Source organism: Ailuropoda melanoleuca, chromosome 8, assembly GCF_002007445.2.
Source record: "Ailuropoda melanoleuca isolate Jingjing chromosome 8, ASM200744v2, whole genome shotgun sequence".
NCBI lineage: Eukaryota > Metazoa > Chordata > Mammalia > Carnivora > Ursidae > Ailuropoda > Ailuropoda melanoleuca.
The window spans coordinates 67,355,526-67,376,787 of NC_048225.1; the positions used below are offsets into that span (position 1 = coordinate 67,355,526).

General features: G+C 45.1%; 1 protein-coding gene across 3 annotated transcripts in view; it reads right to left on the minus strand.

Annotated features, from left to right (window-relative positions):
• Window positions 1–21,262, minus strand: part of EFCAB2 (EF-hand calcium binding domain 2) — a 73,139-nt gene that overhangs the window by 19,903 nt on the left and 31,974 nt on the right. The window contains exons 1-2 of one of the 3 annotated variants that reach the window (XM_034666625.1): window positions 6,240–7,916; window positions 1,765–1,837 (exon numbers count right to left, since the gene is read on the minus strand). The exons of 1 other annotated variant lie outside the window; for it this stretch is intronic. In XM_034666625.1, the coding sequence (XP_034522516.1) occupies window positions 1,765–1,837; window positions 6,240–6,400 (234 nt within the window). In that variant the 5' untranslated portion in view covers window positions 6,401–7,916. Of the gene's footprint in view, window positions 1–1,764; window positions 1,838–6,239; window positions 7,917–21,262 lie in introns of those variants that run through there. One more of the 3 variants, XM_034666626.1, reaches the window with a different exon arrangement.

The window sequence follows — 21,262 nt, forward strand, 5'->3', positions numbered from 1 at the left end:
AGGTTGTGGTTTGCTGATTAAAATATACAAAAGGAATTAGGCTCCAAAGGTTCTGCTTTTCTATCCTTTCCAGGGGCATTTTTCCTTACTGTTTCACTTACTCTACTGAATTAGATGCAATAATTATGATTTCACTGTAAATTCATCTTCCAGTTTCTATCTGCTCCACAGCGCCAACTTTCCTATTTCCCTAGCACAAATTCTAGCTTTGTCGATAAACACTGTCAAGCAGTGATCAACACCTTTTTTTTAAAAAAAATGTGAGGACCAGCTCAGGAAAAATAAGATTTTTTTCCTCTGAGTAAAAATAGCTTTATTGGATCCCCAAATGGAAAAACAATGTGAGGATTCTGAGCTTTACTGAATATTTTTAAAATGCTAATGAAAACTCGGTCCTGCTTTTTAGTTACCAAGATGCTAATATGCGTGCAACGGAGCCGTCTTTCCAATCTTCCGCTCCTTAATCGTGTATAGTGCTTTAGGATTCAAAACCCATCTTCCAATACATTACTTCATTTATCTTTGAAGTAGGTATCATCATGGAGAAACTGACACAGAGGTTAAGTGACCCACCCCAAGTCAATGCCGTGCTGGGCACAAAAATCAACCAAATCCCACTTCTTTGCCTGCCTCCCATCTCCTCCTGCTGGAAGCCTGGCCTCCACTGAAACACACACCCCTAGCTGAGCAGCTCTGAACAGATTCTTCTCCTGGTGGGGGCCCGGGTAGCTTTGTTCCCTTCAGGCCTCTGCTTGGTTGAACTGAAAGCTGCACTTGATGTTAGACCAGACACTTTTCTGGAAAACCAAACAGGGCATGAAGCTCTCTGGTCTCGGGCTGCTCATCACTGCTTTATGGGACAGTCCTCTCCAGAGACCCATCTACACTATTACAAGTAACCATTTTTAAAAGTCTTAGACCGCTCAGTCAACGTCAAGTTAGTTCTTTTTTTTTTTTTTTTTAAGATTTTATTTATTTATTTGACAGAGAGAGAGAGACAAGCCAGCGAGAGAGGGAACACAAGCAGGGGGAGTGGGAGAGGAAGAAGCAGGCTCATAGCGGAGGAGCCTGATGTGGGGCTGGATCCCATAACACCGGGATCACGCCCTGAGCCTAAGGCAGACGCTTAACCGCTGTGCCACCCAGGCGCCCCAACGTCAAGTTAGTTCTTATCATTTCATTATATGTACTACTTGTTCCAAAAGTTAGTTTTATTTCCCCTCAATAAATACAAATTTCTTACAGTCTCTACGTCCTGTTCTATCCCCTCTGAATTGACATTCTTCACTACATTCCTTTCATCTGTCAGTGTTCTCTCTGCAGATAGTCCCCTGCATCTGCTGGCCTTTCTCCAACTAATTCTATTTTAAGATTTTATTGATTTATTTATTTGAGAGAGAAGGAGAGAGAGAGAAAGCTCACGTGGGGGAGGAGCAGAGGGAGAGGGACAAAACAGGAGCCTGATACTTAATGGACTGAGCCACCCAGGTGCCCTTCTTCAACTAATTTTAAAGAGTGTAAATAATATCTAACGTGGGCTCCTTACTTGAGCCATTGCGTTACTTGGTCAAAGCCATTTCTTCCAGATCGGATATGAGTTGTTGCAGAACTGCTGGCTGGCCGATCCGCAAAGCCGCGCCAATGTCTTCATCAAGCACATACATTAGCTTAAGATGTGCTCAGTTGCAGGGAAGGGTTTTCAGGTACAAGGAGCAGGGGGAGCAGAGAACCCACCGCACGCAGCCCTGCCGCCGGCCCGCTTACCTCTGCGATCAGGTCGTGCAGCTCTCCTTCACTCGGGCAGCACCCTAGCGACCTGATAATTGTTCCGATCTCTCTGCAGGAAAAAATGGTCAATAGTTTCGGAATTTAAACTTCGAAAAGCAAGCACAGTGTCTCTCTAAACGACTTCAGGGCCGATGTAGCCCAGCAAACAAAGTCACTCGATAAGTTCTGCCTCATGAGGCTAGAAGATACTTTCCGGAGAAAGGAAAAGGCAGACAAGTGAACCAAACCGAGGAGAAAGAAGTGTTTGCATTGATTAGCAAACGCAAGCCCTGCCTTAGCCCAAACCCAGAAAGTTCTAGAAAATGTAAAGGAGGGAAGAGTAAGAAAAAGAAATGTCAGCCACTTACTAGCTGATTTTAAGTTAGTTAACTGTTTTGCGCCTCAGTTTCTGCATCTGTAAAACAGGGACAGAGCTTTGTGCTGAAGTTCACATTAGTGGCAGAGTCCTTAGAAGCACGGCCTCTACTGTCGGATCGCTCCAGTTCACACTCCAGCTCCGCACCCTGCTAGGCCGGGCAGGCTAATCTCCGGCTGCATGAGCCCGGCTGGTGGGCTCGGCTGGTGGGTGAAACAGCGTCTTCCTGCAAATACTTAGCGCTGCGCTGGGAACACCCTCAGGTGAAATCATATGAATACTGGTGTGGCAGAGTAGCCACTCCGTAAATATTAGTTACTCCCCAGCCCCCTAATAACGTAACTCAATTCAGCAAATGACCTAAGTATGAATTATAGTCAGTATTCTCTAGATGCTAAGACAGGATTTGTTACAGATTATTAAATATCTCCACTTAAAATTATTAAAGTTGTAGTGTTTGAATGTGAACTTAATTTCACAAATATTCACTTAGCTAGAATATTTCATTTCTTTACCATTCTGGATAATACCGGTGGTGTTCTATTTACTCCCTATTTTACTGAGGAAACATTTTACATAAGAATGTCTAGGTTCTTCACTTAAAGAGGTTGCAGGATGAATATCAAGAGGAAAACTAAGTCAGTAACCTCGGAAGATGGGATTAATTTTCGTTTACTGGATTTCCTTCACAGTAAATGAGGGTCAACTAAACAGGTCATGTCTTCCTTTCCTACCTGCCCGAGCACCTTAGTCCTAACACATGTGCCCTGTTTTTCATGCCCCCATCCTTCATGAAGGCAGGATGTGAACATGATCGTGGGACTAGACGCTGAAACAGTCTATAGGACTATACTTCCAAGAAGTCCCTAAAGGTGTCCCATGAATCCGGCTACCACCACCATAGTAACTATAGCATTTAAATATCTCCTGCTGTATACGTTAGAACCAATAGTTAATGAGACAGGGACGAAAACATGACTTGATCAGTATTCACAGATTTAGCCCCTCCATAATCTTCCAGGCCTCTCTGTGTGCATCAGAGAACCACAGGAAGTCCAGAATGAGAGGGACCTGAGGAAAGGCTGTCACCCTGCATGACCGGGGGGGGGGGGGGGGGGGGGGGGGGGGGGGNCGCGAGGGGGAGGTCCTGGAAGCCCTTGCAGGCATGCATGCAGGACAGTGGTCTCTACCTCCATCTGACTACTGAGCACTGGGCATGTGCCCAGCCCAAGTGAAACGAGGCTGTAAGTGTAAAATACACACAGATTTCGGAAACCAAGTATGAATAAAGAATGTCAAATATCTCGTTGATATTTTTTCAACAGACACATGTTAAAATGACAATATTTTAGACATACGGCATTGCATAAAACATAGCGTTAAAATTAATTTTACCTGTTTCTCTTTTATCTTTAATATGGTTACTAGAACATTTTAAATTATAAATCCAATACCCCCTATTTCTGGAAACGGCTAGGAATAGCTGCCGTGAGAAGAGAGGTATGTGGAGAGGAAAGTAGAATTACTTTGTGCTCTGTTAGCGAGGGAATCGATCCCCCTTGTGCCTCTCCGAGAAACTGTCACCAGCTTGAAACGAGCCCTTTGTCACTGCCCACACCCAGGACATGGGAAGGACTAAGGCACTAGCTGATGGGTGGGGCACGATCCACCCCCAGATTGACACCTGTGACAGCGTGAGTGGGAAGAAGGTCTGGGCGGGAGACAGCTCTGGGAACAAAGCAAGAGAGCCCCTCTGAGAAGACTGTGCTGGTGGGGAGAAACCAGCCAGGGGTCCAGCAAGAACCCTCCAGAGACCGGCCCTGACCCAGCAGTCCAAGGAACACGAGCTGTGTTAGACCCAGAGCAAGGGGCCACGGAGGGCCAGGCGAGAACTTTGCAGATCCGCAGAGGGCCTGTCAAGGGAGCTAAGGAGAAACATGGCGACAGTGGGCATCATCTTGGTGTCAAGTGCTGCTGAAAGGTCGAGTAAGTTCTGAGAACACCTACTGGATTTAGGAAAGGAGATCAGCGGTGATTTTTGACGAGGTAAGCTGCCGTCGAAGGTGGTGGGGAATCTGATTGAACTGGGTCCGGGAGGATGGACATGTGAAGTGAAGGGGGGAGGAAGAGATGTCTGGAGGGGACATGGGGTCAAGGAAGATTCTGTAGGACGAGAAAGAGGTGTTGGTGCTTGGATACGGATGGGCCTAGACCAGGGCCGAGAGGGCCGGACAGGGCCTGGCTCCCGAGGGACGCTCAATGTGCACACAACCTCCCCCGCCCCCAGGTCCTGCCACCACCACCGGCAGGCTGCTCCCTGTCAGAGGGTGGCTGGTCCCTCCTTTCAGCCTAGAAAGTTCTCCTCTCTCCCTTTCAGCTCCGCTCTGAAGGACCGATCACCCTCGTCACCTCTTCTGAGTGAATCCAGCTAGACTGCCTCACTCTGCTGAGGGAGACCACAGAAAACAAAGCTCGCGCCGTGTCCCCCAGGCACCAAGCTGCTTCTCTCTAGCCCTAAAGCACGAAGTCCTGACAGCCGTTAAGAGGAAAAGACAAAGCGTCTTCACGGCCTAAGGAACAATACGGTAACTCAAGCGCACCTGTTCCCTACAAACTGGCCCGCGAGCGGCGTTTAGCAGTTAATTCTCCTGCACGCAGCTGTTCAGTATTCCCAGTCAACCCTTCAAAATGGCCAGTTACCCCATCCTAGATTCTGGGCCCCTTAACTTTCCACCCTGCTCGCTCGACTCACCATCCATCATCTCTTGCCTCAAGCTCCCCACCGCGGACGCACCTGTCCCCTGCTTCCCCGAACAGGGCTGAGCCCACACCCCGGCCTCGCGGACGACGGCACGGCATTACCGGGCACAGTGCCGACGCTGCAGAGCCCAAGGCCGAGGCGCGGTCGGGCCAGGCTCTGGGGAGAAGCCTCCTCCTGGCTTGCAACGGCACCTTTCTCTGCGTGCTCACGCCGCAGCCAGCCAGCCCGCTCTGGCTCTCCGTCTTCTTCCTCCTAAGTGCACTCGTGAGCCCGTCTGCCATGTTTCTCGTCCTGGACACACCTGCCTCCCGCTGGGCATCTTCATCCTGTCCTCTACTAGCTGCCTCCTCTGTCGCCCTGAAACACTCAGACATCTTCCTTCCTGATCTTTAAGACATTTCTGAGGCGCCCGGCCACCTCCGCGCATGCTCCCTCCGTTTCCTTGGCCTCCCCAGCCCTCGTTCTCACTACCCCTCTTGCACCTGTCAGCCCCCTGCCCACCGTCCCCTCCAGGCCCAGCTGCTCCGCAGACCTCCCCGCCACTCACTCAGTCTGTGCTGCCTCTGTGAGCCTCCCCACTCCTGCCTCCCACGGCCCCTCAACTGCCCCCGGCCTGGACCCCTGGTTGCAGGACAACCTCACTGTTAAAACCATTCCTGGAGCCTGAGAGAAGTGGCTCAGGTGTGGACAGAGAGAAGGCACCTGCAGGGGGGACGGATGGCGGGGGGACAAGTGGCAGCCCTGGAGGGGCACCTGCAGCTCCTGGCCAGCCCTCACCCAGCTCACACTAGGTCTCCATGGATGCCTCTACTCCTCGCAACAGCCCATGGGGGGGGAGGGGGGCTCATTCTCTCCATTTCACAGACAAGGAGACAACCCCGGGATATTCAGTGACTTGCCCGGGGCCACACACAGCCCAGCATTCCAGCAGTGACCACCCGGGAGCAGGGGGCGGGGGCTGCAGGTCAGACCAGGGGGCAGGACCATGAGACAGCGGACTAGCTGACCTTCTGGCTGGGAACCGACAGCTCCTCTGGGACTTCGAGAAGGAGCCGTCCCCGCAGACCCCACGGGCACACTGCAGGGGAGCGCTGGCCGCACACAGAGGCGCAGGGTTTGGCTCTGCTCCCAAGCGCTTCAAAGATTCTTACCGGCTCACACCTGAAGACAGCCCTGGGAAGACCGCCTACTAGCATTCTACCGATGAGGGAAACGGGGCACCGAAGGGTTAGCTGACTTCCCCGGGATCCCAGTAAGTCGTGACCGTGGGACCCCACCCTCTTCACCCCTGCATGCCACTGCCTCTCGGAAACCCGGTCAAGGAAGGAGACTTACAGGAGAGCTTGACTGTACCCAGGCAAGCCAAGGCTCCACCCTACAGGAGCCTTGAAGACAGATCCAGGGCTCAAAACTGATGACCCGAGGGGCAGATTTGGCCGGCAGATCAGGTCACGCTCAGCACAGTGTTGGTCTCTTTGTTTAGGTGGGCCACACATGCATGTCCTCAGAAGTGTCCCTGCCTGGGTACCTCCCACACTTACGTCACGTGGGGGAACCCCAGGGGGTTGGAACCTGGGATTATCACTCCTGGAAAACAGCCATTTTGTACTGTAAGAATTTACCTGCAAGAAGCAGGGGAAGGAGCCGAATGCGCTCTTAAAGTTCTCCCCAGCTGCTCTGATTCTAAGACTGTATTTACACACACACACACCTGTGGCTTATGGACGTGAATGTTCTAGTTCTTAAAGATATACACTGGAGTATTTTGGGGGAAAAGGTCATAATGTCCACAGCTTACTCTCAAATAGCCCTGCAAAGTTAAAATAATAATAAAATGTGTAAATGTGTATATAGTGTAACTATGTATGTGTACAGATTATAAAACAGAGAACACAGGCAAAAGCAAACGCGGCCAAACGTTCATAACTGGTGCATCTCTGTGACCGCGCACAACAGTTCCGTGGGCCACTCCTACTCTTGCTGTAAGTGTGAAATTGTTTAGATTAAAAGTTTTCATTAAAAACAAAACAAACAAGAAGTGGGCACCTGGCTGGCTTAGTCGTTAGGGCACAAGACTCTTGATCTCGGGGTCACGAGTTCAAGCCCCACACTGGATGTAGAGATAACGAAAAATAAACGAACTTTAAAAACAAAAGATAAGCACATTTGGAATGAAAACCGCAGTATAAGAAGTGATAACAGAAACCCTGCCTCATATAAACTCTTTAAAACAATCAGGCATATACCATTTATCATTTTGGCTTCAGAAGAGGTAAAAGTATCTGGAGAAGACAGAGCCCTGTTCATCCCTGACCCCACAGGGAGGAAGGCAGCACGGTGACCGTGACCAGCTCCGGCAAGAGGAGGGAGGGGAGGGAAATTACACGAGAAGCAAAACCGCTTCTGAGCTCCTCTTGTTCTTACAGGTTCCGAAATACAAGGCCGAACGGGCAATCCCAAGAGCTCCTCTGGTGTTAGGATTCTGGTGCCAAGAACACAGGAATGCAGGCGAAGGGGTCACGTGGGCCTCCAGAACCCCAGATGGTGCCAGGATGGGGCTGGGGTCCTGGCCATAAAGGAGGAAACCATGGAGCTAACCGTCAGCCTCAGGAGCAGTGAGTGTGCTAAGAAAAACGGAGAGAAGAGAGGGCAAGAGAGAACAGGAGGCCAGAAAACCATGAGGCCATGAGCTCCTGAGAAAGGGACGGGGGCTAGAAAGGAGGAGAACCGAAAAGGAAAAGGGAAGAAGGAGGCGAAACTGTAGCTTTCAGAGACAAGGATTAGAAATTCCAAATCTTCACGGTGAAAATAAAAGACAGAAGTTCAGAAATAAGAAATAACAAAGATAGTAGACAACTGGAACATTAAACAAAACTAGAAATAAAGCGACATAATTACACACCACATTAGGGCTGATTAACCTATTTCACTTCTAAATGGGAATTTGAATCAAGTGAAATGATTGAAAATTATTTTAAAGTAACTTTTAAGGGGCGCCCGGGTGTCTCCATTAAGCATCTGACTCTGGATTTCATCTCAGGTCATGATCTCAGGGTCCTGGCATCCAGCCCCACATCAGGCTCTGCACTCAGCATGAAGTCTGCTTGACACACTCTCTCCTTCTGCCCCTCCCCCTGCTCATGCTCTCTCCCTCTCTAAAATAAATAAAATCTTAAAAAATAATAGACTAAATTTTACAACGATTGTAACATTATTAAATCATTAAAATATTTACAATTATTAAAGTAACCTTTTAAAGCAATCAGAAACTTCCTGAAGTCAATGTAGTGAAATAAAACTAAAATAGTTTTTGAATTTTAGTAATTCCTTCCGAAGTCTTTTTGTCCGGCTTTTGGAAGAGAGCTCGGAGAAAAGGCAGAAACAAAGTCATCTGTGTACAATGGTGGGTGTGCTCTGACCTACGGGCTCCTCAGGAGGGAAAAGCCCTGATTAGGAGCATTTGCATTTCCATCAAGTCCACAGACCCCAGCGGCCAACTTGAAGCTGCCGGAGCTGGGGGAGGAGGTGGGGAGAGATGCCCCCCTGGGCCCCCAGCATGCCACACCCTGGCCCCCCTTGCACGCGCGTACTAACAGCCTCACACGCGTAAGTCACAGTAAAACATGGTACTGCAATAAGAAGAGGTCAACTTTGAGTATTTAGTAACTTTTCATTGCTCATAAACACATTCCTGCTTCATTTTATACAGAACAACCTGAAAAAGTATAGATGACTTCATGAGTTTCCTCGTGCGGGGGGTCAAGCTAATCTCTGCCTCCATCCAATGCCATTGTAAGTGCTGCCCAAGGGAGCGCCTTGGGTTTTGAATACAATTTCCTTGTAAGTTCATGCAATTTACTTTTTACAGAAGTGAGTATGTAGAATTCCTCAGAACTTAACAATCAGCTCTTGTGAGCCGGTTCCAAGTCAGCATGGTGTGGATCCAACACTGATTCCCTGAGACCCAACCACTCCGTTCAGACAGCTCCTGGGCCTGGGTCCCTAGACAGGTTCATCTTCCAAACAACCCACTCAGTGTTCTGCCCTGCATACAGGACACAAATTAAATACATTCCTTGTAAACAAACACAAACACAAAAACACATTTTTCCTTTGGAAAATTTTTTTTCTTTTAAATTAATTTCATGGGATTTTCTTTTTTTTTAATTGATGACACCTCAATTAAATCAACTGTTTCATACAAAGTCTAACATCTGCAGAGCCATTCCCTTTGCCGGAGTGGATATTATCTTATACTGATAAGAACTACAAAGCAACTCCAGAGGCCTGCATGGTTCGATACTAAGAATCTGTTTCTGCACTGGCACTGTATATAACGTAGTAAACATGGGGACAAAGTCGCTTCAGAACACGAGTCCCAGTAAGTTGCCCAATAGAGGCATCTTCCTTTAGTTCAAGCACAGTAAGCGGGACCGGGCCCAGGCTGGTTCCCCGCAGGCCTTCTGTGGGTGCAGTATCACGTTCCTGACACGAGGTGGCGCCAGTGCCACGGAGCTAGGTGGTGAGTCCTCCGTTTAAGGGCAGTCTAAGGTCAAAACCATTCTTAGTGAAGACCTGACTCAGGACAATGGACCCAACTCCAAGGAAAAGAGCAGGCAAAACACTTTACCTCCTCTACGGAACAGCTGATATTCAGCTAAGTAAAAGGAATGTTGAAAGCAATTCAAAACTGTCTAAGAAGGAACAAAAGCAAGATTTGAAAACGATTTTCATTTATTTCATAAATATTTGCCAAACACTGCCATGTGCCAGGTACCATTTACGGCAGGGCAGACAACAAAAGGAAAACCTTGTCCTCACAGAGGGTGTTTTCACAGACGGATCGTCTTTTGCAAAGCTGTGAAATGAAACCGAAAAAATGGCTAAACCTCCTTATTCAGACAAGAGCTCTACTCAAAAAAAAAAGGCTTATTTTCCTTAAGGGCCCTCTAATCAAGTGAGGATCATTTTTCCACTGCTAAAAGGTGCTCTCCGAAAAGCTCTGGGTTTTAACTTGTTACGGTGTTATTTCTCCTACCGTCCTATGTGCTAGAGTTCGCAGCCCCCAAGTGAAGAACTCGTCCCCTGTGTTTCTCAGAAAAAAGCTCTATAAACTATTGGATGCTACACAGATAATAAATAAGTTAGTGGCACCTTTACTTTTACCCTGGACAGCCAAGTGGGGGAGAAAGCACGTACACACAAGTCCATGCGTGAGCGTCAGGCAGTGGTAACCGCTAGGAAGAAATCTCCCCACCATCATTATTCTCAGGACTGCATCAGCCTGCTGGGGCAGCCCCAACGAGCCGCCACAGCCTGCGGGAGCTGAACCAACAGGGACTTACTTGCTCACAGCTCTGGAGGCCAGGCCGGAGGTGGGTTACTTCTGAGGCCTCTCCCCTCGGGTCACAGATGGCCCCTTCTCCCCGTGTCCTCACACTGTCCTCTGTGTGCACGCGTCCCTGGGGTCTAAGTGCGTCCACATTTCTTCTTACAAGACTGCAGTCAGCTTGGATCTGGGCCCGCCCTACCGTACTTGTTTTACCTCAGTCCCCTCTCTAGAGACCTTCTGGCCAAATCAGGTTGTAATCGGCCATGCTGGGCATTAGGGACATCACTTCCAGGGGACACATCCGGGCCCATGACAATAACCGTAATGACTATTACACGCCTACCACCACCACCGTTTTCTGGCCACCACATCTCACCCGGACCACGGAAGTCACCCACATGTAGTCACTGTCTCGGCTCTCACCAGCTGTGTGCACCTGCTCTCCCAGCCGTCAGAACCATCTTTTTAAAAAAATGAAAATGATAGAACCCTCTGGTGGCTTCCCACAGCACTGATAACGTCTGTGGGGCTCTACCTGGTGTGGACCTGCCAATCTCCCTGACTCGGTCTCACACCCTGGTCTCCAGCGCCCGCCTCGCCGCTCCCACACGCTAAGGGGGCCTTTATATTCGCTCTCCCCCCAGTTCTTCACATGGCTGGCTCCTTCCGATCTTAAAGATCTTAGCTCAAAAATGACTTCCAGAGAAACTTTCCCTGATCAGAGGTCTACAGTAGACTTTCCTCCCACCTCGCCATGCCCCCAGCCGCTAATGCATCATCCCCTTCTACCTTCCTTACAGCATGTTGTAACACTGTCCTGTTTTATTTACTTGATAGCGCTATCACTATCTAAAATCTGTTCCCTTGTATATTGTCTGTTTCTTCCCTCTAAAATGCAAGCTGCAGGGGGCTCAGCTGGTGCACTGGCCAACTCTTGATTTCAGTTCAGGTCATGATCTCAGGGTTGTGGGATGGAGCCCCGTGTCAGGCTCCGTCCTCAGTGGGGAGTCTGCTTAAGATTCTCTCTCTCCCAGGGGCGCCTGGGTGGCACAGCGGTTAAGCATCTGCCTTCGGCTCAGGGCGTGATCCCGGCATTATGGGATCGAGCCCCACATCAGGCTCCTCCGCTATGAGCGCTTCTTCCTCTCCCACTCCCCCTGCTTGTGTTCCCTCTCTTGCTGGCTGTCTCTATCTCTATCGAATAAATAAATAAAATCTTTAAAAATAAAATTAAATTAAATTTAAAAATACATAAAATAAAATAAAATAATAAAATAAAATAAAATGTAAGCTCCATGTGGACAGAGGTCCTTCATTGCTACATTCCAACACTTAGAAGGAACTCACATATAATAGGGACTCGGTATATATCTGTTGAATAATACATGAATTTGTAGACACTTTACAGTTTGAGAAATGCCTTTCAATTAAAAAGAACTTTCATCTGTATTCACTCATTTAATTCTCATATCCATCCATATTATATTCCCCATTTTAAAAATCAGGAAACTAGAACTTGGAGAAGGCATTTGACTCATGCTCCAGAACATAACCAGTATATGGGGCAAAATGGGAAGGAGGTTCCACTGCCTGACTCCTGAGGTTCTGTTCAGCACTCTTTGCAATAACGTCATCTTAGGACAAATCAAGGTGGTTAGTGTGATTTGAGGTGAAAAGCAGTGGCAGAGAAAAAGACCCGAATGCGGAACAAAACAAACGTGGCTTTTGCCTATTTCTCATGGATGTCTTAGTTATAATAAGGGTTTAATAAATGTTTACTAGATTCATTAACTAAAACATTTTCCATTATTGTGAAAGGTCTAAATAATTCCAAGTTCTGTATTGCCAAATGGCTGCTCACTGTCTAAACACAACCAACAAAAAGCTCACGGTCCTGGAGTTTTCTTTTTACAAAATAACACTGAAACACCGTTTGGCAAACACGACAGTAACCGTTGTTACAAGTAAGATCAATCAATGAATGCTAAAATCAGCGGGCAAAGTTTAAGGAGAAAGGATATTTTGCAAAATCTTGCAGTATCTCCCCCAAGATATTTACTAGTTACCAAGGGAAAAATAATAACTTCATAGTGGGAAAACTTAAGCAAGTGAACAAGGCTAACATCACCAGTAATCGAGACCTAATCACATCAAGAACCTCCTGACATGATGCTCTGAGAAGAATACAAAATCACTCCTCCGGTATTCCTGCTAAAAATGCCATTACCTCGATCAGTGAACAAGAACACGTCAGATGTGCCCAAACCGAGGGGTGCTCTACAAAATCACTGAGCAGCACTTCTCAAAAGTATCAACGTCACAAAAGAGAAACACTGGGGAACAGTCACGGGTTGGAGGACTGAAGAGCCTTGACAACTCAATGTGACCAGGATTCCATCTTGGCTCCTGGAGGGAGAACAGACAGTAGTGGGAAAGCCGGTGAAAATCCCAGATCTTCGCTTCGGTAATTGTGCAACGTCTAGTTAGGACATGACCATTAGGAGAAGGTGGGCAAAGGAGACACAGGAACGCGGGGCACTGTTTTTTGTGTTTCTGTAACTCTAAGATTAATTTCAAAATAAAATGTTTTTAGAAACACTGAGATTAAGTTTTAAAATAACTTTTATTTAAAATTTTTGAAATAAAAAGTTTATTTTGTAGTAATAATTTATGCCTTTTTCTCTATGGTCAAAGAATGGAGAGTTCCAGTTAATCAGATATTTTTAAAGACTTAACATTTTTACACCTCAGAGATATGAGCCATTTTTAATATAACGTTTTCTCAGTCGTTCATCTCTTGATTTTTTTTTTAAGGTATTTTTGCTTGAAATTTTTGTGATGAGGCTGAGTGTGTCAATCTTTTAACGTTAGGATTTTGTTGCGAGTCATTTTCCCCATTCCAAGTTCATAAAGAAATTCATATATACATACACACACACACATTTATTTAAAGATTTATTTATTTATTTGAGAGAGAGAAAAAGCACAAAAGGGATGAGGGGCAGAGGGAAAGAGAATCTCAAACAGACTGATGAGCAATGAGCACAGAACCCAACACAAGGCTCGATCTCACCACCCCAAGATCACGACCTGAGCCGAAACCAACAGTAACTGACTTCTCCCCTATTTCATAAGGGAACTCTCTGCATGCACTCAGGAATATTTCTGGATTTTCTGTTCTATTTTCATTGTCTTTTATGCCACACTCTTTTCAGTGTAAAGGATCTGTAATGTTTTATTTTCAAATAAAGCTAAACTTGCCTCCTTTCCCTTCTTTATTAACAATTTCCTGGCTATTCTTGTTTACTTATTTTTCATATGAACATGAAATTCACTTGTGTATCTCCAGAAACTGGTTTTTTAACTGTGGCTGTGTTGAATTTGTAAGCTGATTTAGGATTACTTGACATCTTTAGGAGTTCAAGTCTTCCTGTCCAAAAAACATGGTATGTCTTTCCATTTGTTCAAGTCTATTTTTATATCTTTCAGGTTTCCCTAAGCTAGCGTTTGTAATTTTTTTATGTCATGTCTATAAATTTTAGCTTGTAGATGGGTCTTTCTTATCTTCCATTATATATCACCTATATATAGGTGGTCATTGTATAGTTGAAGGCTCTTGATTCCTGTGTATTAGTTTTATTTCCTACTACTTTATATTAGACTTTTTTTTCCCTGAGGTAATTCTTCCATTGGGTCTCTTGGGTTTTCTAGAGATTTCATATCTGCGAACAGGAACAGTGCTCCTTCTCTCGTCTATCTTTTCTACCTTCTACCATGTCATGTCCAATGTTTATGCCTCCATCATGACTTGTCTCATTGTGTTAGCTAAAACCTCCAATACTAAATTTGGTGCGCCTGAGTGGCTCAGTCGGTTAAACGTCCCACTCTTGATCTCAGCTCAGGTCTTAACCTCAGGGTTGTGAGCTCAAACCTCGTGTTGGGCTCCATGCTGGGCATGGAGTCTACTTAAAAAAAAAAAAACTAAACTAAATAATAATGGCAAATACGGGTATTCTCATTTTGTTCCTGACTTTCAGAAATGTTGACTGTCCTTCCTCATTAAGAAAGAAACTAGAGGGGGGCGCCTGGGTGGCACAGCGGTTGGGCGTCTGCCTTCGGCTCAGGGCGTGATCCCGGCGTTATGGGATCGGGCCCCACATCAGGCTCCTCTGCTGGGAGCCTGCTTCTTCCTCTCCCACTCCCCCTGCTTGTGTTCTCCCTCTTGCTCGCTGCCTCTATCTCTGTCAAATAAATAAATAAATAAATAAATAAATAAATAAATAATCTTTAAGAAAGAAAGAAAGAAAGAAAGAAAGAAAGAAAGAAAGAAAGAAAGAAAGAAAGAAAGAAACTAGAGGGATGCCTGGGTGGCTCAGTTATTAAGCATCTGCCTTTGACTCAGGTCTGCTTCTCCCTCTGCCTCTGCCTGCCTCCCTCTCTCTCTGTGTCAAATAAATAAATAAAATCTGAAAGAAAAGAAAAGAAAGAAAAGAAACAAACAAACTGGATTTTAGGCTAAGATACACATATTTCACGTGAAGATATACATATTCCCAGATCTGCTTTACTGAGTGTGATGGTTAATTTTATGTGTCAATGTGATTGGGCTTCAGGGATGCCCCTAGAGCTGGTAAATATCATCACTGGGTGTGTCTGTGAGGCCATCTCCAGAAGAGAGTAGCAGTTGAATGGTGGACTGAGTAAAGGAGAGTGCCCTCACCTATGCAGGTGGGCATCATCTAATCTGATTGGGGATCTGAGTAGGAAAAAAAAAGGCAGAAGAAGGGCAGATTTGCTGTCGTTGCTTGAACGGAGATATCCATCTTCTCCTGCCCTTGGACATCGGTGCTCCTGCTTTTCTGGCTTTTGGACTCAGACTTTACACCATCAGTTCCCCTGGATTTCAGACTGAGACTCAATGGCTCGCCTGGCTCTCCAGCTTACACACACTGCTCATGGGACTTCTTGGCCTCCATAATTATGTGAGCAAATCCCTATAATAAATCGCCTTTCCCCCTCTCTATATATATAAATATATAGATACAGACGCAGATACAGATGTAGGTATAGATGATACAGACATATCCGACTGCTTCTGTTTCTCCGCAGAACTCCGACACATTGAGTCTTTAAAATTATGAATGTGTGTAGAATTCTGTTGAATGCCTCTTGCGTGTCTATAGAGATGATTCTACGATATTTCCTCTCGGATCTATTAATATAATTAAATATATTAATACACTTCCCAACATAGAACTCTTCTTTCACTCCTGGAATAAATCCCATTTTGCTTTAAGATGATCTTGCATTTTGGTGCTGGCATATCACTTATAATCTTTATATAGATATTCATAAGTAAGATTGTTCTGGAAGGTTTTTTAAATTGTTATCTGTATTATACTTATCTCAAAAAAAGAATTTGGAAGTTTTCCTGCTTTTCTTATTTTCTAGAAGAACTTGATACAAAAGTTTTTTTCAGGTTTGATAGAATTCTCCCATGAAAGCATCAGGATGGATGTCTTTCAGTGAGAGAGCTCTTTGAAAACTTCCCTATCGATTCTATGGAAATTAGTACGTTTAGATTTTCTATCTTTACTGGGATCCAGTTTTTGTTCATTTGTTTTGCTTTATTTTTTTGCCACTTAACTTTTTTGAAGTCTATAACTCAGTGATTTTTAGTAAATTCACAACAGTAAGCAGCCACTACCACTACCTAATCCTAGAGCAGTTCCGTCACCCCAGAAAGGATCCTAACCTGTTAGCAGTCCCTCCTCGTCCCCCCTCCCCTCACCTCCTCAGGATCGCTAGCAACTGTCCTCTCCATGGATTTGCCTACTATGGACACTTCCGAGAAAGGTCATACTACACATGGCCTTCTGTGTCCGGAATCTTTCACATGGCATAACGTCTCCCGGGTTCACCCACCTTGTAACATGTGTCAGTTCTCCATTCCCCTTTGTGGCTGAAGAATATTCCGGTTTATAGATACACCACATTTTGTTTATCTATTCATCAGCAGATGGACACTTGAGTTTCTCCTTTTTGGCTATTAGGAATAATGCTGCTATGAACATTCATGTGCAAGTTTTTGTGTGAACATGATTTTTCATCTCTCTTGGGTATATGCTGAGGAGTGACATTGCTGGGTCATACATAGGGTGACTGTGTTTTAACTTCTTGAGGAACTACAAAACTGCTTCCGAAAGTGGCTGTACCATTTCACATTCCCACCAGCAGCACATGAGGGCTCTAATTTCTCTATATCCTCATTAACATTCTTTATTTTACATTAAAAAAAAATTACAGCGACCCTAGTGGGTCTGAAGTAGTATTTCTCTATGGTTTTGATTTGTACCCCTAACAACTAATGATGTCTGGCACATTTTCATGTGTATATTGGCCATTAAATGTGTTCTTTGGAGAAATGTCGATTCAAATCCTTTATCCACTTTTTAATTGACTTATTTGTATTTTTATTATTGAATTGTAAGAGCTCTTTGTATATTCTGGATGCTGATATATGATTTGCAAATATTTTCTGCCCTTCTGTGACTGACTTTTTATTTTCTTTATGGTAAAAAACAAGTTTTTAATTCTGATTTAGTCCAATGTATCTATTTCTTTTCTTTTGGTCACTTGTGCTTTAGGTGTCGTATCTAAGAAACCACTGACTAATCTTTGGTCACAAAGACTTACACCTATGTTTTCTTCTAGAGTTTTATAGTTTTAGATCCTAGTGTAGGTCTCTTATCTACTTTGAGATAATTTTTGTGTATGGTATGTGGCAGGTGACCAACTTCATTTATTTTCATGGAAATATCCAGCTGTCCTAGCACCATTTGGTGAAAAGATTATTCTTTCTCCATTGAATTGACTTGCCAACTTCATTGAAGATCAGTTGACCATAAATGTAAAGGTTTATTTCCAAACTCTCAACTCTGTTCCATTGAAGTACATGGGTAGCTTCACGCCATTATGCCAGTATCACAGAGTCTTACTATAGCTTTATTCTTTTTTAAAAATTTTTAAAAATATTTTATTTATTCATTTGACAGAGCTAGCGAGAGAGGGAACACAAGCACACAGGGGGAGCAGGAGGAGGAGAAGGGCTAGATCCTAGGATGCTGGGATCATGACCTGAGCTGAAGGCAGACACTCACCCAGGCACTCACTGACCCACCCAGGCACCCCAGCTATAGCTTTTTTTAATACTGAAATTGGGAAGTGTGAGTTCGTCTTTGGTCTTCCTTTTTGAAATTGTTTGTGGCTATCTAGGTCCCCTGCAATTCCATATAAATTTTAGGATTAGCTTGTCGATTACTGAAAAAAAATTTTAAAGGCAGCTGGGATTTTGATAGGGATTATGTTGAATCAGTTGATTGATTTGGGGAGTATCGACAGCTTAATGATAATAAGTGTTCCAGTCCAGGTATACAAGTTTTGACAAATTATATTCTACTAGAAAGTTGCCCTTTACAGCTAGAATTTCAAATTTGCTTGTAGAGTGTTGTACAAAAGACTCTCATGATATGTTTAAATTTCCTCTGTTTTGTTATTTCACCCTAGTCTTTGGTGCCTTTTCGAGCCTTCTAAAAAAAAAAAAATTGCCAGGGACTTTTCTTTTTTTAACCTTTCAGAAAGAACCAGTCTTTCATTTTATTTATTAGCTCCTAACGTTTCGCTGTTTCCCAGCGCCATTATGCTTTTATCGTCACCAGTCCCTCCCTTCCACTTTCTCTCAGCTTACTCTCTTTCCCTAGCTTTTTGAATTGAATATTCTACTAATTTTCTTATGCTTTTATTTTGTTTCATATAGTCATTCATGAGTTTTCTTTGGTTGTATCTCATGGATTCTAATGTCATTTCCATTTTCATATCTCATTTCCATTATAGCTAATTTCCAGAAGTTTTCAATTTCATTGTCCTAAAATCTCTCCTTTGACCTAAGAGTTGTTATAGACTCTTAAACTTTTTTTTCAGATTGAGCTCCAGATTTGGATGTGGATGAGATTTCCCAGGAAAGAGTATAAAGTGAAAAGAGGGATGGGGATGAACCTCTTGGGGGAACATTAATAAGTCATCCAGAGGCAGAGTTGTACCCAAAAGGAGCTCAGAAGGAAGAACTGGAGATGTTGGATGAAAAGAGAAGGTGATCTCATGGAAGACAAGGGAAGAGACAACTGCTGACTTCAGGAGACACAGTTTGAATGGGAATGGGGTTGGGTAGAAGTCAAATTACAAATTGCACATGAAGAATGAACAGAGTGAAGGTTCTCAATAAAAGGGAACTCTTTTTAAGATTCTTAGCTATGAAGAGAAAGACAATGATAGGGAATTAGCTGGGGGTTTCACTGGGAGAAGTTTTTTTGTTGAAAGACCTGTATGTAGTGGGATATTTTGCAATAACAATGAAAACCTTTCCATCCAATTCATGGTACCCTTCCCCCCACCTCCCCCACCGCCCCCCAACCAAGGTGGCTAGCCGCCTTCCACGTTCACTGCCTCAAGGAGAGGATAACTCAGCAAAACACAGAGATCAGGGTGAATGCCAAGGAAAGCTGACTTACCCGCGAATGTGTGGCTAGGCACTCATCCCATCCATGCCTACCCCTGTGCAGACTTTCCCTGTTTCTGCTTTGCGTTAGGCCTGCATTCAGGAGAGCCATTGGGTCTCCTTAGGTTGGAGAGCTCTCAGTGCTCTGAGAGCCGCAGTCCTGCTGCTCTTCTGCGTGCAGTCTTGGACTATCTGGGTAATGGGGCAGCTCTGTAAGGCCACCACACACACAAACACACGCGTGCGCGCGTGCACACACACACACACACACTGTTAGCCAATTTTGTCCCCAACCTCTAATTAGGATTCCTTTGAGCAGAGCATGGGAATTCCTCTTGCCCTATACCCTTGCTTGTACCTGCTACTAAAGGAATTCGTGTCACCAAAGCTTGTTGAAGTCCCTGTTCAAGTCTTTGCTCACTTCCCTCTGTGTGGGGTTTTTTGAGAAGGTCCCAGGTGTTTCTGGGTTGCCCTCAGAACTGGAAACCACTGCTCCAGTCTACATGCCAACCTATCTACCATCCCATAGCTACAGTTTTTTTCTAAAAGCCCAAATCTGTTACTTCTCTGCACTTAAGGATTTCTACTCCTATCTAACAAAATCCAGGCTCCAGAGGCACAAACAAGACCACCCACTGAATGGCCCCAACCCACCTCTACACACTCATTCCTCATAACGCCACAAATGAGTAACACACCCTCTGCTAATATGATTGGCACTGAATACAGACAAAAGACAATGTTGTGCACATTAAAGAATCCAAACATTAAATACACTTTGTCTTCAATATGTTTTTAACTTAGGAGAGGAAAGAAAAATAAGCTCTTGGCAAAAAACAAAAATACTTCTGAGTTGGGTGAGTGAAGGAAAGATGGCCAAAATGAGCTCTCAGTGAAAGACTGGAAACTATTGCAAAATGCACCGGTAGTTTTCAGGAAAAAAAAAAAAGATAGATAGATGTTTGAGTATCACTTCTCAGTAATTCAGAAAATGAAACCGAAGAAGGCTACGGGTTGGGAGATGGTGTCGCTACCATGCCTTTAAATTAACCAGAAGCCGACTCGAATTACAGCACTTGCAGCCTGGCTTTTGGCCTGGTTTCCTCACTGCATTATGCAGTGACACTTCCAAACACTTGTTTAGGAGTCCCTCAAAGGCACGAATAATGAATTCCCATGCTCCTTGGGACCCTGCTAGCGTAACCAAATCTCCCTTTCACAGCCACTCGAATAGCATCCAGAATAGTCCCGTCTTTCTCACCTCCCCCAGGGAAAGAACAGATTTAGACATCTGGCCGTACTATCTCTATAGAGGAAATGGTATGAAGTTTCTGCTGCTCCCTCTGGGTGGAATTTGTAGAACACGGAATTCCATGGCTGCAATGGACTGTGGTCAGGACGGAGTCACTTGCTCTGTGTACGACATGGAACCACTGGTCACTAACCCCTACTGCCCACCTCACTCCCCCCAAGGAGATCTGGGGCAATTTCAAACACCTCCCAGACTTTTTTATGCAATCACAAATATATCTGATCTCCATCGTTTGTGATTTGTAGGGTAAGTCGCAAAGGGAGACATTTTTCACGTCATGCTTGACAGGAGTAGCAAACAACGACAGCTCTTCCTCTATTCACCATCAGCCCTCTTCAACCGACTACACCCTAGGACATAGCTTGCTAAGATATCTAGGGGCCCCAAACCCTTCCTTGAGTTCTCCTCTGTGAGGATAATGGCCACCACTACAACAAACTCCAACACCCAGTGGCTTGCTACGCTTATGGAGGCTTTTATTAAATCCAAATGAATTTTCCTGATCAAAGAATGGCTTTGCTCCAAAGAATCATTCAGGGACCCAGCTCCTTCCATCTTGTGGTTCCATCATTTTCAACACAAGGCTTCCAACGTCACTCTGCTTGTATGTGTCCAGCCAGAAGGGAAGAAAACACGGACGACCACACGTGGGAGGTGTTTAAGGATTGGGTCCAAGAGTGGCACACATCACTACCACCTACATTCCACTGGCCAGAACTCTAGCTACACCATCCTTCCCAGCCTCCTCTATCTTCAAGGGATGTGGAAGTTATGGTTTACCTATGCGCTCGGGAAGACAGGTAATCAAATTAAACGACCCAGTCTCTACCACAGTTAACCACCATGGCCTGAATCATGAGCACTACCAGGGACAAGGAGAATTAGTAGCACTACCGCCTAAATACTGGGTTGAAATGGCCTCATATGAGGCTCATACAACCTCATCAGGATTTGGGGGTAACTGTACCACACAGGGAACACTCCACAGTCCTTGTGAGAGTTCCCGAACATGCAGGTTCCGGTTCTTGGTACCATTTGACCTGCTTCCCTAGACATAGCTGTTTTAACTGGCGATGGCGACTTAAGCAAATACAATCTCTCTCCACAGGCCTACAACAGAAAGCCCCCTGACACTGTCTACGTTAGCGCTCTGCTCCATC